This window comes from Nyctereutes procyonoides, unplaced genomic scaffold (genome assembly GCF_905146905.1).
Source record: "Nyctereutes procyonoides isolate TBG_1078 unplaced genomic scaffold, NYPRO_anot_genome, whole genome shotgun sequence".
Classification (NCBI taxonomy): Eukaryota; Metazoa; Chordata; class Mammalia; order Carnivora; family Canidae; genus Nyctereutes; species Nyctereutes procyonoides.
This window is the reverse complement of record NW_026575024.1, coordinates 24,314,539-24,331,829: the sequence shown is the minus strand read 5'-3', so window position 1 is coordinate 24,331,829 and position 17,291 is coordinate 24,314,539. Positions and strand designations below refer to the sequence as shown.

The window sequence follows — 17,291 nt, the reverse complement described above, 5'->3', positions numbered from 1 at the left end:
AGGGGGAAGTGCTATAGATTGAGACTTAAGAGACTCAACCAAATGTAATGTGAGAACTGTTTGAATTTTGACTTGAACAAATAATCAGAGGCATTTAATTAGTGATCAGGTATTAGATGATAAAATTAACAGATTCTTTGCTAGATGTGATTAATAATCTTTAGTTATATAAGATTTCCCCACATTTTAGAAAGACTTGCTAAAATATATAGGGGTGAAATGATTCTTGATTCAGCAAAGAAGAGGTAGAAAAAAAAGAAATTTGGCAAAGTTTTGATAATTGTTAAATTTTGGTGCTGAGTATATAAGGTTCACTTTCCCATTTTATTTGTATATTTTTTCTGTTAATAAGTTTTTGTTAAAAAGCAGTTAGAATCTATTATTTACTCATTTTGTCTTACTAAAGGAGAAAAGTTTTAACCAAATCTTGAGAGACCATGTATTATCTCCACTTTATTATACATTTAAACCAAAACATACCTATTAACCCTACATAGTCACTATGACTTTTGCTTCTCTTTTTTTAATGGTTGACTCATTTTTTTCCAAATGATTTCATTTTATCTAGCCAAATTTCTCTCTCCATCAGTGTGGTCATTAGAAGCAAATTTAAGAAATCTTCTTTACAAGTCCAGACTTATCAACTCTTTCCAACTGGAATTCTTTCCTTTCACTCATCTGATGGCCTTTTCTTCCTGCTCGCCCAATTCTATACCCACAGTATTTGTATATACCAGTTTTGTATGTGATTGTTTCTTTTTGAGTTAGAAACACAAGGTTGGGGACTCCTGGATGGTTCAGTGGTTGAGCATCTGCCTTCATTTCAGCTTAGGACTTGATTCCAGAGTCCTGGATCGAGTCCCACATCTGGCTCCCTGCAGGGTGCCTGCTTCTCCCTCTCCCTCTCCCTATGTCTCTGCCTCTCTCTGTGTCTCTCGTGAGTAAATAAATAAAATTTTTTTTTTAAAAAAAGGAAAAGAAATACAAGGTAGTTCTCAGCCATCTAGTGACTCTTGAATACTGTTGTTTATAAATGACTCTTTGGGAATTTATGTATTTCTCTTAATTTACTGATTTATAGCTGAAGAAGAAAATGATCATTTGAGGGTGAGGATTATATATATGTAATATTTGAATTTCAAATAATTTCAAGCATTAGTGTTTACAAAGATTGTTTTTCTCCAGAGTGTACTGGCATTTATCCATTGACTGTGTGACACTTCTGTAAGATGTGAACTTGTAAGAATATGTTACATTGCACATGACCAGGGAAGACCTACCAGAACTCATAACTTTGGTTATGTTGTTCATGATTTCACTTTGTTGTTATTCTTTTTAGAATCAAGATTTGTTTACTACATCACAAAATAAAGAATTTGATCCCCTTGGTCCCCTGCCACCTGGATGGGGTAAGTCACATGATTTTGTTCATTTTAAAATCAGATACTTCTGGTCATTTTAAAAATCAAATATTATGGATGATAGCCTGCTCTTGCTTGAGGGAATATCTGGGAAGTTTTTGAGGTGTGTTAGTTTAATTCATAGTGCCAAATAAGTATTAAATTTCCCAGAAGCTCTAAGTTGACTGTCTTATTATAGTTAACTTTATTGAAATTCAAAATTATTTTACTCTTTAATTTTATTTTTTTAAAGATTTTATTTATTTATTCATGAGAGACACAGAGAGGGAGAGAGAGAGGCAGAGACACAGGCAGAGGGAGAAGCAGGCTCCATGCAGGGAGCCCGACGTGGGACTCGATCCCAGGTCTCCAGGATCACACTCTAGGCTGAAGGTGGTGCTAATGTAAAAACATTCTAATGCTTAGTTTTAGGTTTCACACACCCCCTCTATTTTTTAGATTATTTATTTATTTATTTGAGAGAGAACACAGGCAGGGGCAGAGGGAGAAGCAGACTCCCCTGCTGAGCAGGGAGCCTGATGCAGGATTTATTAATCCCAGGACCCTGGGATCGCGACCTGAGCCAAAGGCAGACATTTAACCAGTTGAGCCACCCAGGTGCCCTGAGGTTTCACATTTCTGAAGTTGAGATATACCCCCCTTCCTAACTGAGTTCATGATCACTCTGTTACTTAGACTAAGCAAGCACTGCTTAAGACTCTGCCTGTGAGGCACATGCCTTATTTGTGGAACCAGTGACAACACTGGCACTGTAATAGATGAAACCCTACCTGACATATCTTCATGATTGACCTAGGAAATGAAACCCCAATTTGCAGCCTGTGTTTACATTCTGAAATCAACAGCATATTTTTGTGACATAATGTACATTTTATTTTTTGAATTTATTTTTAAATAGGCTCCATGCCTAGTATGGAACCCAGGGTGGAGCTTGAACTCACAACCCTGAGATCCAGACGTGAGCTGGAATTAAGAGGCAGACACTTAACTGACTGAGCCAACCGAGGCACCTCCATGATATATATATTTTAAAGATTTTTTTAAACATTTATTTATTTCAGAGAGAGAGAGCATGAACAGGAACAGAAGCAGACTCTCAGCTGAGTGGGGAGCCTGATACAAGGCTTAATCCCGGGACTCTCTGGTATCATGACCTGAGCCGAAGGCAGACACTTAACCTACTAAGCCACCCAGGCATCCCACCATATGTATTTTATTTTATTTTTTTATTTTTATTTTTATTTTTATTTTTATTTTATTTATTTATGATAGTCACACAGAGAGAGAGAGAGAGAGAGGCAGAGAGAGAAGCAGGCTCCATGCATCGGGAGCCCGATGTGGGATTCGATTCCGGGTCGCCAGGATCGCACCCTGGGCCAAAGGCAGGCGCCAAACCACTGCGCCACCCAGGGATCCCCCCATATGTATTTTAAATCTAGCTTCCTTACTCTTTCAGACTTTATATGCTTGGACTAGACATTACCACCTCACAAGCTTACAGTGAATAATTTTTAATACATGCAAACTAAAGAGGCTATAGAACAAAGGATGCTTTTGGTTCAACAGTGTAGTCTAATAGGGCTTTCTTAGTATAGCTGGTTTTCTCCATCAAGTATAAAGATATTTTCTCCTTTTGAGAGTTGCTATGAAAGAATGCATAGAACAGCAAGAAGCTTCTGTTTTTTAGTGTTTTATTCATCAAGTCAGGAAGTGCTTTGATCTGCATTCAGGTTTGCTATTCAGTAATTTCAGTATTGTTTATCATGTGACTTTTTTCAACAAAGTAAAATCAGCTCTATAGCCACAGTATTTCCTCTCATTAAAAGCAGATGAGCTTTCAGTTTGCAAGTGCATCCACCTTTTGAAATTTTATTTTTCACAGCCTCTTCCAAGAAATCCTGATGTCAGCTGTATACTTAGAACATATATAGAAAAGAAGTTTTCTATTAAATTTATCCTGCTTCAGATAGAGAAAATCTCTGGCCCTGAAGTCTGAACTTATAATGTGGTAGATAATCACTTAGGGTATTATTTTTAGATTCTAAAAATTACTTTAAAAATTATTTGGATACAAAAAATTATAGATTTTCTGCAAATATATTTAAAATTTTTGAATTTAACGTGACTGTCAATATTAACTAACGTTATTGTGTAACCGGATGTAGCACTGTGGATGCTTCTTTTGGCCTCAGAGACAAACTTAAAAGTTGATTATATTTCCTACTCAAGATGCCATGCCCAGTGAAGCCAGTGTTAATATTTATAATACATCACAAGATGCAGAATCCCATTTATCTATTAAATGTATATTATACACACTTGGGGTTCTATTTCCATTTTCAGCCCAAGTGGTACAGAAAAAAAGTAGTTGAGATGTCAGGATGGAGTTCATGATACTCACCAGTATATCCCTTTAACATCCCATCGTGATCTACTCGAAATCATGGAATTCGCGCTGGAGATAGAGTTACAAGTTACAAAATGCTAACTTGACATAGCTATATAATTTGACTGAAGACTTGGCTGCAATAGCTTGCTTAGAGAAAGATTCAGAGGATCTAAAGAAATGTTATTTTAAAAACTTTTCAAACCATAGGAGATAAAAAAATGGCTTTATCAGCCTGGAATTAACCTTAAAATTTTGTTTGAAATTGCTAATTTTTAGAAACTATGCTTTTAAAAATGTTGGAATCCACTCTCTATTCTTCATTACTTAACTCATTTTGAGACATCTAAAAATATTCAGGTGCAGGAATTATCTTTTGATGAAGAATTGATTGGTAATGAAATAAAGAATTGAAGAGTTCAAAAACAATAGAACTTAATATTAAAATGTAAAGGGCTCTCTGGTTATTAAAAGAGAAAATGATAATCCACATTATCTTCTCAACCTTATTGAGAAAGCTCAGGAATACAGGGGAAATTTTGTAGAATGGGAATAAGAAACTAAGGAGAATCTTCAAGCAAGAGGCAGATGGGGAAAGAAGAGTAATCTATCTTTCTTTCTTTCCTTTTCCTTCCTTTCCTTTCCTTTCCTTTTTCCTTTTTCCTTTCCTTTTTCCTTTTTCCTTTCCTTTTTCCTTTCCATTTTCCTTTCCTTTTTCCTTTCCCTTTCCTTTCCTTTTTCTTTTCTTTTCTTTCCCTTTCTTTCTTTTCTTTTCTTTCTTTTCTTTCTTTTCTTATTTTTTCTTTTTCTTTTTCTTTTTTTCTTTCTTCTTTTTTTAGAAGCAGTAATTTCAAAGGCAGTAAATTAAAGAGCTGAGCCTTCTGCCCAGCCTTCCTGTAGAAAGTTACTCTAGGATTTAGGAACGGAGTACATTAAGGAAGGGGATTTGTTTTGAAACAGTGTCTTCCCTAGTTGTATAATGTCTAACATATAACAAAAAAACAAGTTGTATCCCTCTCCCCCATTATATTTTAAGAAATGAGGTGATAGGCTATGCAAGAAATCCCTGAATAGGGAACTAACTTTTCATCCTGTCACTCCTACTCAATTTTGAGATTTGGGGCAGATAACTTAACCTGTCCAAGTTTCCCCATCTTCAAGATGAACTGAAACCATCTACTCCTGGGACTGTCAAGGATAAAATGAGGTCATGTATGAAAAGTTAAAATGTTAATTATTCTTGCCTTTGGTTAGATTGAACAGAAAAAGACCTGTAGGCAGGACATTGTGAATTAGGTCTGTTTAGCTTGTAGAATGTAATGATATTTTTATAACTCTAGTAGGTATCTGAATTTAAAGGTGAAAGAATAAATCAAACTATTTAAAGTTGTGATTTAAAAGCTATAAAATCAATGCAGTGAGAAGTGGCAGATTCATCACCTTTTATTTCAGTTTGTTGAAGAAGACCATGCCAACTCTAATGCTTTGCCTTTTTTTTTCTTTTCTTTTTTTTTTTTTTTTTAAGAAAAGAGAACAGACAGCAATGGTAGAGTATATTTTGTCAACCACAACACTCGTATTACACAGTGGGAAGACCCCAGAAGTCAAGGGTAAGAAACTTTGGGTTACTAGTATATAGATAATCTCTTAAAGATTGTACTCTATTTCTGGGTCAGTTACGGAAAAAATCAAGTTACAAGTTCTTTCCCGGAAGTCCTTAAACATTAGTTACCCATATACTTTAGAAAGAAAAAAATTACACTATTACTGTCTTATAATGGATGTGAATTTCTTGAGTGTAGGGAAGAAAACTCATTGGTTTATACAAATACACTCTGTATTAAGAAATTCCTATTTAGGGCAGCCCCGGTAGCTCCGCGGTTTAGCGCCGCCTTCAGCCCAGGGCATGATCCTGGAGGCCCGGGATCGAGTCCACGTCAGGCTCCCTGTATGGAGCCTGCTTCTCCCTCTGCCTGTGCCTCTGCCTCTCTCTCTCTCTCAAAAAAAAAAAAAAAAAAAAAAAAAAAGAAATTCCTATTTATATGAAAGTCCAGATTAGTAATTCTAAAGCAGGATTTTGTAACCTAGGATCACTGGAGAGAATTCAGGGAATATGTGACTTAGGGGGAATAAATACAGGTTCAGATTTACTAACCTTTACCTGAAATTGAGTGTTTCCTTCCTTCTGTTATGATTGTAAGCTACAACCGTAGTAGAATTAGCAATGCCTAGGACTTTCCCACCAGTAGAAATTACAGGTTTTTAATATAACTTTGCACTTGCAGTTATCTCAAAATACTATTTACACATATTGCAAGAACCTGCTAGTTAATACATTAATAAAGAGACACATACTATTATTCTAAGTTTGTCCCTTTTTATTGAGGTATAGTTAACATACAATAATATATTAGTTTCAGGTGTACAACATAGTGATTTGACATTTATATACATTATGAAATTATTACCACAATTAAATATAATTACTCTCTGTCACCATACAGAATTATTACATTATTACTGACTATAGTCCCTTTGCTGTACTTTATATCCCTGTGTCTTGTTTATTTCATAACTAGAAGTTTGTATCTCAAGAAAAGTTTGTCGTTTTAATGTTTGGTAAGTGTGTATATACTTGCTTTTCTTAAATTATTTATTTATTTATTTGAGAGAGAGCATGCGTGAGAGCACAAGCAGCGGGAGCAGCAGAGGGAGAGAAAAGTGGGCTCCCTGTTAAGCAGGGAGCCTGATGCAGGGCCCAATCTCCTAGGACTCCAAGATCATGATCTGAGCTGAAGGCAGTTGCTTAACTGACTGAGCCACCCAGGCACCCCTACTTGCTTTTCTTTGTAACATTATGTAAATTGTATTTGTATTAGTTTGCTAGAGCTACCTTAACAAAGTACCACAAATTGAGTGATTTTAACAGTAGAAATTTGTCTCATAGTTAAGCAGGCTAGAAGTCCAGAATTAAGGTGTAGGCAGGGCTTTGCTCCCTTAGAAGGCACTAGAAAGATTTGTTCCAGGCCCCTCTCCTAGCTTCTGGTATTTTGGTTTGTGACAGCGTAACTGCAGTCTTCACATAGCATTCTTCATGTCTGCATGTCTCACTGTCCAAATTTCCCCTTTTTATAAGGACACCAGCCATACTGGATTAATGGCTCACTGTACTCCACTATGATCTCATATTAACTAATATGTCTGCAATGACCCTATTTCCAAATAAGGTCACATTCTGAGGTATTGAGGATTAATTAGTACTTCAACATAGGAACTTGCAGGTGGACACAATTTAGCCTTTGATAAAATCTAATACTGTGCGTTTATCAGACCACCAGAGGGTTCCATTCTGCAGGGAATTTTGGCAAATTCTAAAGTCAGAGAGCATTTTCCACAAAATGGCCTCACTCCAGACTTCAACTACAAGCTGGGAGATCCCCAAAACTGCTCTCCCTTGAGATCAACTGACTATGAATTCAGGAGTTCCCACAACCACTTTCAGGTTTGGTAACTCACTTGAGAGACTAGAACTCACTGAAGCTTTATTATATTCACAGATGTATTTATTATAGGGAAAGGATAAGAATTACAAGCAACAGAAGGAAGAGACACAGGACAGAATGTGAGGTTCCAAATACCCAGAATTTATATGGAATAGTATGCGTGGAGTATTGCAAACGAGGAAATCTTGTTTGAATTTCTGCTGTTCAGAGTTTTTATTGGGGCTTCATCATGTACTGCCTTACATAGCTATCCTTTAGTCGCTAGCCCTTTCCCAGAGGTTGGGTTAGTATCTTCCAAGTTTCTGGTTACTCCAGGTATTGGAACTGCTGTGGGGTGTCCCAAAGCCTCCATCATAAATCACATCCTTGACTGGTGTTCAAAGTTCCCAAGCAACAAAGATACTCCTAACATGCAGGACATTCCAGAGGTCTAGAGATTACCTTCTGTTAGTGGAGGGCAGAGGCCAGACCTCTATTTTGATACGATTAATTCTTCACACATACCTTGGTTGAAAGTTCTAAGAACCTTTGTTCTAATGATATGCTTTAAAATTAAATTCTCTTTCTGCATACTAACATCACAACTTTTTTAATGTGTTACGGTATTTAACTTAAACATATTCAATTTCCGGGATGCCTGGGTGGCTTAGTGGTTGAGCATCTGCCTTTGGCTCAAGCGTGAGCTTAGGGTCCTGGTGTTGAGTTCTGCATCAGGCTCCCTTTGGGGAACCTGCTTCTCCTTCTGCCTATGTCTCTGCCTTTCTCTGTGTGTCTCTCATGAATAAATAAATAAAATCTTTATATATATACACACATATATATTTAATTTCCAAAAGAAGAATGAAAAATTTCAAAGGTAACATTTTAAATTGTTCTGTAAAATTCTATCTTGAAGGACATAATAGACCATGTCACCTTTGCTACCATTTTTTTTGTTCCACCTTGGACTTTTAAAGTTTCAGAGTTAAAGTGAGAATCATCTTAATAAATAATACAAATGACCTAGTATTATCCAGTTTGTTTTGTTTCCAAGACAACAATTTGTTACTGAGTGTATCTCAGAAATATAATAAATGTCACCTTTAAAAAATTTTTGTTAGTGTGTTTTATCTTACATATCTCTTCAGTTTTGTGAATAGAGCTAAATGTTATTAACCTTTCAACATAGTTTACAAAATACTGTTCTAGACAATGGTTCTCTCTGCCTTTTATTTTTCTGAAGTACACTTGAGGAAAATGACAATACTGTCAGCAATAGTGGCTCTCTAAAACCAGTCTGTTTGTTTTTAGAAACTAGTTTAAATGCCCCAACCCTTCCCTTTCTTCCTTTCTGATGTGAACTTGGACATTTCCATCTCTCTCCCTCTCTCTCTCTCCCTCTCTCTCTCTCTCTCTCTCTCTCTCTCTCTCTCTCTCTCACTAAATGCACCAGGTGAGAAAATTTGAAGCTGTAGAATAGAGGAAAATAAGCTAGCAATAGGTAAAAACTTGGAACACTTATTATACCTAACTAGTTAAAAAGACTGACAGAATACACAAATACAAAATACAAACTACAAGAGAGGTATTCAATAATTCCCTGCCCGTTCTAGTGGAATTTTTTTTTGTAAGATTTTATTTATTCATGAGAGACTCAGAGATAGAGAGAGAGAATGAGAGAGAGAGAGAGGCAGAGATAAAGGCAGCGGGAGAAGCAGGCACATGGGACTCAATCCCAGGTCTCCAGGATCAGGTCCTGGGCTGAAGGCTGCGCTAAACCGCTGAGCCATCCGGGCTGCCCTCTAGTGGAATATTTTAAAATGTAAACATTTCTTAGGTTCACAAGTAAGCATTTTTGAATATTTATTATGGCCCAATTATTTTAATATATAACAAATAAAAATGGACTACTGCCTTATAATTTAGTTCCTGTTTTAAAATTCAGTAGTATTGCAGGGTGGGAAGTTGTTGCCAGACCACAGGCTGAAAAACTTAACAGATGCTGTGCTAGCAGTATGAACAAGTACTTTGAGAGACTGAAAGAAAATGGTCAATATATAGTAGGAGGAATACTATTAGTTATAACTTGAAGGCTTACTATGTGTAAAAGGTTTTTACTTATATTGTCTCATTTATTCTTCTCACAGTCTTATTATATAAACATTCTTGTGTATATATATATATATATATATAAACATTCTTAACAAACTGAAGTTGAGAGAGATTAACCAAAGAATAAAGATAGGTATTAAGGAAGTGGTTAGAAATACTTGAGAAAGAACAGTTGAGTTGTCTTAACAGAGGAATAATTAAGGTATTCTGGAGAAGAAGAAAGACTTCACTTAGAGGTATGACAGATTATGTCTTGTTTAGGGAAATGGTGAGTAGTGCTACACTATGAAATCACAGGGTTTCATGGAAGGGAGTCGGAGTTCAGGGTTAAACCTGAAAGGGAACGCTGAGGGCCGAGTGTGTGCCAGGTATTGAGAGTTCAAGGCTTACCATTGGTAATGTGAACAATGGTTATTACTTTAAGTAGAGGACTGATTTGATCAGATCTCTGGTTTAGTACTCTGTCAGCAACATGAAACAAGTATAGGACCAGAGTCAGACAAGAAGCAGGAAAACCAGTTCAGTGGCCACTGTGAAAGTTTAGAAGAGAGATGAATGATTTCAGGGTAAGGATGTTCTTGGGGGACTGAAAACTGATGAGTATGAAGGTTTCTAAGGCAGAATGGGCAGAACTTGGTTACCAAAAGATGTTAGGTGGGTTATTAGATGGGTATTATAGGCCAAGTAGATAGGTGGAAACTGAGTGGTGATTCCATGAACCTACTGACATGTTTAATATGCTTGTAGGATATTTATAGATGGGTCTAGAAAACAACTGGAAACACTGAACTGAATGATCTAAATGATGCTGCATTTATGGGTAATTTTTGTTTTGTGTACTTGGGAAACAGCTCTTCAACATTTTTAAATTTTTTAATTGTATTTTTTCCTATGTTTTGTAGTCAGTTAAATGAAAAGCCCTTACCTGAAGGCTGGGAAATGAGATTCACAGTTGATGGAATTCCATATTTTGTGGACCACAATAGAAGAACAACCACGTATATTGATCCCCGCACTGGAAAATCTGCACTGTAAGTTTTCTAAACATTGTAGATTAGAAATAAAACAGATTCCTAAGATTGTGTTACAAAGATCTTAATTAGCAAGGAATACCATTCTGTTTGAGTTGAGTTGCCCATAGGTCATTGTTCATTAAATATTTTGTGTTTTTATTACTGTATTTTTTATCACCGTAATTTCTTTTAGAGGCCTTTTTTATGTGTATCTATTCACACAGCACTAAAGAGGTTATTTAGACATTACCAGTACATTACTGCTTACCAATTAATCCCCGATTTCTGATGCCTGCTTTCTTTCAGTTCCATTACCTTTTAACGTAAAAGCTCTTATTACTTTGTTTTTCTTTTCCATTTTTGAAAAGTGACATTGTGTTTTGTTTTGCTTTATGCGGTTTGTTTAAGGTTTTTTTTTTTGTTACAAAATACACATAACACTGTTTTACCATTTTAACCATTTTAAAGTGTATAGTTTAGTGGCATTAAGAACATTCACTTTATTGTGCATCCATCAACACCATCCATTTCCAGAACATTTTTATCATCCCATACTGAAACCCTATGCCTATTAAATAATAACTCCCCTGTCTCTTCCTTTCCTTAGCCCTTGATAACTATTATACTATCTTGCTCTAAACTTGACTGTGCATATATATGGAATCATATGGTATTTGTGCTTGTGACTGGTTTATTTCACTTAGCATTATATCTTCAAGGTTCATCTATATTACAGTTTGTATCAGAATTTCATTCCTTTTTATTGCAGAATAATATTTTAGTGTATGTTAATCATATTTTATTTATACATCTGTTCATGGACTTTTTGGTTGTTTGTATCTTTTGACTATTGTGAATAATGTAGTTGTGAATATGAGTGTACAAATACCTGTTTGAGTTTTGTTTTCAATTCTTTTCTGTATATACTCCAAAGTGGAATTGCTGGGTCATTTTTTTAAGATTTTTTTTATTCATGAGAGACACACAGAGGCAGAGACCTAGGCAGGGGGAAAAGCAGGCTCCTTGTCGGGAGTCTGATATGGGACTTGATCCCTAGACCCTGGGATCATGACCTGAGCCCCCTAGGCACCCCTGTTTGTTTGTTTTTTAATGTCAACCTAATGGGTATAAAGTGGTATCTCATGTGGTTTTTATTTTTTTATTATTTTAATTTTATTATTTTTTAAATATTTATTTATTCATGAGAGACACAGAGAGAGAGAGGCAGAGACAAAGGCAGAGGGAGAAGCACGCCCCATGCAGGGAGCCCATCGTGAGACTCTATCCGGGGTCTTCAGGATCACACCCTGGGCTGAAGGCGGCGCTAATCTGCTGAGCCACCGGGGCTGCCCTCATGTGGTTTTTTATTTGTATTTCTGTAATGACTGATGATTTTGAGCATCGTTTCATGTGCTAGTTGACCAAATATTTGTATATCTTCTTTGAAGAAACGTCTGTTCAACTTCTTTGCCCTTTTTCGAGGCTGATTTGTTTTTTTATTGTTGGGAGTTTAGAAGTTTTTTGTATTCTAGGTATTAATCCCTTACCAGATACATCATTTTCAAATGTTTTCTCCTATTCTGTGCATTGACCTAAGTTTTATAGCTTTAGCTATAGGTATAGGTTTTGGGTTCATTTTTAGTTAGTTTTTGTAAATGGTGTTAGGAAAGGATCTAACTTCATTTTTTTGCAAGTAGAGATCCAGTTTTCCTAGCACCACTTGTTGAAAAGACTGTCAAATAGTCTTGTCACCCTTGTAAAAAATCCTTTGACCATATATATGCAAAGATTTATTTTTGGACTTTGTATTTCATTGGTCATTGTGTCTGTTTTTATTCTAGTCCCACACTGTTTTCATTACTGTAGGTTTTCCTAAATTTTGAACTCCAGAAATGTGAGTTCTCCAAGTTCTTTTTTGAGACTGCCTTGGCTTTTTAGGGTCCCTCAGATTTCATAAGACTTTTTGGATAGATTTTTCTATTGTTGCAAAAAATGTCGTTGGGATTTTGATAGGGATTGCATTGAATTTGTAGTTCTCTTTGTTTTGATATCTTAACAATATTACATCTTTTAAGCCATGAACATATAGATAGGGTGTCTCTACACTTACTTGTCTTTAATTTCTTTTAACAATGTTTTGTAGTTTTCCAGTATGCCAGTCTTTTACCCTCTTGGTTGAGTTCATTCCTAAGTTTTTTAAAATGCTATTTGTAAATGGAATTTAAGAAAAAAAAAATTCAGATTATTGTTAGTGTATAGAAATGCAACTGATTTTTGTGTTGTTTTATATCATAGTTTGCTGAATGTATTTATTAGTTCCAATAGTGTTTTTCCTGGAATCTTTAAGATTTTTTAAATATAAGATTATATAATCTTCAAAGATAATTTTTACTTCTTCCTTTCCAATTTGGATGCCTTTTATTTCTTTTTATTACCTAATTGCCCTGGCTAGAACTTGTAATACTATATCAAATAGAAGGGAAAGCAGGCATTCTTGCCTTGTTTGAAGGAAAGCTTTCATTTTCCCCATTGAGTATGTCAGCTGTGGGATTTTCATATATGGCTCTTTTTTTTTTCTTTTTTTTTTTTAAATTTATTTATTTATTCATGAGAGACAGAGAGAGAGAGGCAGAGACACAGGCAGAGGGAGAAGCAGGCTTCATGCCGGGAGCCTGATGTGGGACTCGATCCCGGGACTCCAGGATCACGCCCTGGGCCAAAGGCAGGCGCTAAACCGCTGAGCCACCCAGGGATCCCCTCATATATGGCTCTTATATTGAGGGAGTTTCCTTCCAGTCCTTGTTTGTTGAGTGGTTTTGGGTTTGTTTGTTTTACTATAAAAGGATGTTAAACTTTGTCAGTGGGTTGGTTTTTTGTTTTGTTTTTTTATGGGTTTTTTGGCCTCAATTGAGATGATGTGGGGGTTTTTTTTTGTTTTTTGCCTTTGTTATTGATGTTTGGTGTATAGGATTGACATTTCCTATGTTGAACAATCCTTGCATTCCAAGAATAAATCCCAGTTGGTGAAAAGGATTAAGATATTAACCCTTTTAATATACTACTGAATTCAATTTGCTAATATTTTCTTGCAGACTCTAGTGTTCATAAGAAATATTAGTTTTCCTTTTCTTATTATTTTCTTACTATTTTTTTTATTATTAGTAGTAGTTTTCTTGTAGTGTCTCTGGCTTTTACCTTTCATTACTGTTTAATTTTATTATTTCTGTTTATTAAAAACTTTCAGGTCTCCTGGCTGGCTTAGTAGAACATGCAGCTCTTCATTTTGGGATTGTGAGTTCAAGCCCCACATTGGGTGTAGAGATTACTTAAAAATAAAATCTTAGGGCAGCCCCGGTGGCGCAGCGGTTTAGCGCCGCCTGCAGCCCAGGGCATGATCCGGAGACCCTGGATCAAATCCCACGTCAGGCTCTCTGCATGGAGCCTGCTTCTCCCTCTGCCTGTGTCTCTGCCTCTCTCTCTCTCTCTGTGTGTGTCTTTCATGAATAAATAAATAAAATTTTAAAAAAAGAGAGATGGGAAAAAAAATTTAAACTTTCATACAGTTAACATAGTTGTATACATAGAAAATCATAAGGAATCTAGAAAAAAACTACTAGAACTAGTAAGTGAATTTAATAGTGCTGCCGGATACAAAGTCAAAAGACAAAATCAGGGGATCCCTGGGTGGCGCAGCGGTTTGGCGCCTGCCTTTGGCCCAGGGCGCAATCCTGGAGACCCGGGATCGAATCCCACGTCGGGCTCCCTGCATGGAGCCTGCTTCTCCCTCTGCCTGTGTCTCTGCCTCTCTCTCTCTCTCTGTGACTATCATAAGTAAATAAAAAAAAAATTAAAAAAAAAAAGATTCTATGTTTAAGTAATTTCTTTTTTTAAACATTTTTTAAAAATTTTTTTATTTATTTATGATAGTCACACACAGAGAGAGAGAGGCAGAGACATAGGCAGAGGGAGAAGCAGGCTCCATGCACCGGGAGCATGACGTGGGATTCGATCCCGGGTCTCCAGGATCATGCCCTGGGCCAAAGGCAGGCGCTAAACCGCTGCGCCACCCAGGGATCCCTATGTTTAAGTAATTTCTAATGGGGGGTCCAAACCCACAATCCTGACATCAAGAATCACATGCTCTACCGACTGAGCCAGCCAGGCACACCTAGGATCAGTTATATTTCTACAGTGAACCTTTAGAAAATGAATTTAAAGGCAGTCCAGGCCTTGCTTGAAAGCTCCATGGTGGGACGTATGGGTGGCTCATGGAGCGAAAAGAAAGCTCGCTCCATGGTGTCATCAGTGATCTAGGCTTCTTTCTTTCTGTTCTACCATCCCAGGCCATGGGCTCTTTTCTCGAGGTTACCTGGTAGTGTGTGATAGTTGCTGAATCAATAACACTCTGGGTTGGAATATAGAGGAAGAACAAATTGGAAAGAGAAAAAAACAATTCCTTTTCCAGCTTCTTTGCTCTTTTTGAGCCTTCATGGAAGTCCTATACAACCACAGCTCATCAGCCATGGTTAAGTTGCACAACCACGCTGAGAAATGTAATCTTTATTCTAGCTAGCAGTCTGCCCAAGTACATATCAGGAGTCTGATTTAAGGATAAAGGAAAGAATGGATTTGGGGATAGGCAACATTCCCAGATCAAATTTCCTTTACCTAGTCCTGTTAGATTTCACTATATATAAAAGAAAATCCCACAGTGTTGCCTTTTAGAAGATCTAAATTTGTCTCTTAAAACTAGTCCTGGGAAATTTTTTTAAAAAGGTGGTGTTAGGAGTATGCAATGCTTACAGTATTTTTATATTTGAGTATTGAAGGATGTGATAGTTAGCTCGTCTTCTATATATAATCTTATAAGCTGCTATATATGTCATGTTAACATTCCTCCTCAGAGACAATGGACCACAGATAGCCTATGTACGGGACTTCAAGGCAAAAGTTCAGTATTTCCGGTTCTGGTGTCAGGTCAGTATCAGGACTTTTTCTGTACTCCCTTTCCTTTGTTATATGTTGCTTATGTTACACAGTGATTGTGAAAATAATTAAACCATAGAAAAAACGGTAAAATGGGAAACATTGGAATCTATCTTTTCTATTTTTAGGGCAAAGAAATAGATTTATCAGTTAGATCATTGGCTTCTGTGATCCAGAAAAATAAATTTGAAACAGTTTGAATTAAAAACAGTTACTCTCCTTTCAGTACTCATAACTGATCGCAAAACTCTTCAAACAAATGAGTTAAAACATTTTCTAATGTATAGAGTGTAACCAGCCCTTTTCATATCTAACATTTGATATGACTTTGAGATATGTATATATACACACACATATACAGTTACGTTCTGAGTATTCTTCCCAGATGTGATCCGTTATTTCTGATATATAAATATTTTCTGATTTTTTTATGGGTTTTAAATAAAATTAATGTACTAGTCAAAGTGTTACTATGATGAATATTTTTCAATTAGCAATAATCATGCCTCGGATAAACCTCTTTGGCTATGATATTGCCACTGCACAAAGCTATGATGAATATTTTTCAACTTCAAACTCATGTAGTTAACTGGACCTAGACAAGCAAGAATAATCAAAATTAGCTTTTTGAAAATAAAATTAAAGATTTGACTCATTAAGTAACCATTGCATATGAGATCTTGTTTTCTTTTGTTAATATATCAAATGATCTGTAATTAGCATGAATGCTCACAAATGCATGATTAAACATTATTGAAATAAATTCATATTCATAGTCTACTTGTTTCTATAAGCAAAGATAAAAATAAATAGAACTTCACTTTCTTGGTTTTTTGATAGGCCATTTTAATAGAGTTAACTTAAGTCATTCTTATGTTTCAGCAACTGGCCATGCCACAGCACATAAAGATTACAGTGACAAGAAAAACGTTGTTTGAAGATTCCTTTCAGCAGGTATTGTCTTTTTTTTTTTTTCCCTAAAGATTTTATTTATTTATTCATGAGAGACACAGGGGGGTGGGCAGAAACATAGGCAGAGGGAGACGCAGGCTCCATGCAGGGAGCCCGATGTGGGACTTGATCTCAGGACTCCAGGATCATGCCCTGGGCCAAAGGCAGGCACCAAACCACTGAGCCACCCAGGGAGCCCAGGTATTGTCTTATCCACTTGATGGTTTGCCATGTGGTGGCCTGCCCAGCGCCACTTTTGGTTCTAAGTCTAAATAGTTTGGGCTTTTGAGTTGGAGTCCTTAAAGTAAGTATTGCCAGCTGCATTAGTACTTAAAATTTAGGAACATGTAGATAGTTTTGTTTGTGTGCTTTTGAAATGTCAGAGTAATTTAAAGTAATTGATGAGTTTCAGGTTTTCATTTCTATGCTTAGTGTTCAGTTTGAAATAGGTATTTGAGTAAGAAAATAGGTTTTTGGGTAGACAAAAGTCTGGAAATACCTTTATGAACATTATTGGATGGGTAGAAAGGAAGAGGGGAAGACTTTGCTTTTATACTTGTGTGTTACTTGCATTTTTACAATAAACATTTGTTACTCATAATTTAACAAAAATTTTTTTTTATGTAGGAAAGAAATTGGTCATTGCTTACAATACCAAAATTTAAAAAAGTATTTTTTTCAGAAGTAGTCAACAATGCTTTTATTGTTCTCAGAACCCAAGTTAATTAACACTTTTATTTCGCAACTTACCAACTGCTAATAAATGTTAAGTGATTTTGTTGTAGAGAAGATTAAAATGGCCAGTGAAAAACTGTCTTAAAATGTAAACATCTTGGGGCGCCTGGGTGGTGGCTCAGCGGTTGAGCGTCTGCCTTTGGCTCAGGGCATGATCCCAGTCCTGGGATCGAGTCCCACATCGGGCTCCCTGCAAGGAGCCTGC

The 17,291-nt window shown here is 36.3% G+C and overlaps 1 protein-coding gene and 1 pseudogene across 4 annotated transcripts in view; one reads left to right on the top strand and one right to left on the bottom strand.

Moving 5' to 3' along the window:
• The window catches only part of ITCH (itchy E3 ubiquitin protein ligase), a 146,785-nt gene that overhangs the window by 102,491 nt on the left and 27,003 nt on the right, over nucleotides 1-17,291 (top strand). For all 4 annotated transcript variants that reach the window (XM_055301128.1, XM_055301123.1, XM_055301143.1 and 1 more), the window contains 5 exons: nucleotides 1,340-1,409; nucleotides 5,333-5,417; nucleotides 10,304-10,432; nucleotides 15,319-15,391; nucleotides 16,283-16,354. In XM_055301128.1, coding sequence (XP_055157103.1) covers nucleotides 1,340-1,409; nucleotides 5,333-5,417; nucleotides 10,304-10,432; nucleotides 15,319-15,391; nucleotides 16,283-16,354 — 429 coding nt within the window. The remainder of the gene's footprint in view (nucleotides 1-1,339; nucleotides 1,410-5,332; nucleotides 5,418-10,303; nucleotides 10,433-15,318; nucleotides 15,392-16,282; nucleotides 16,355-17,291) is intronic.
• Nucleotides 15,836-15,951, bottom strand: LOC129498793 (U4 spliceosomal RNA; annotated as a pseudogene).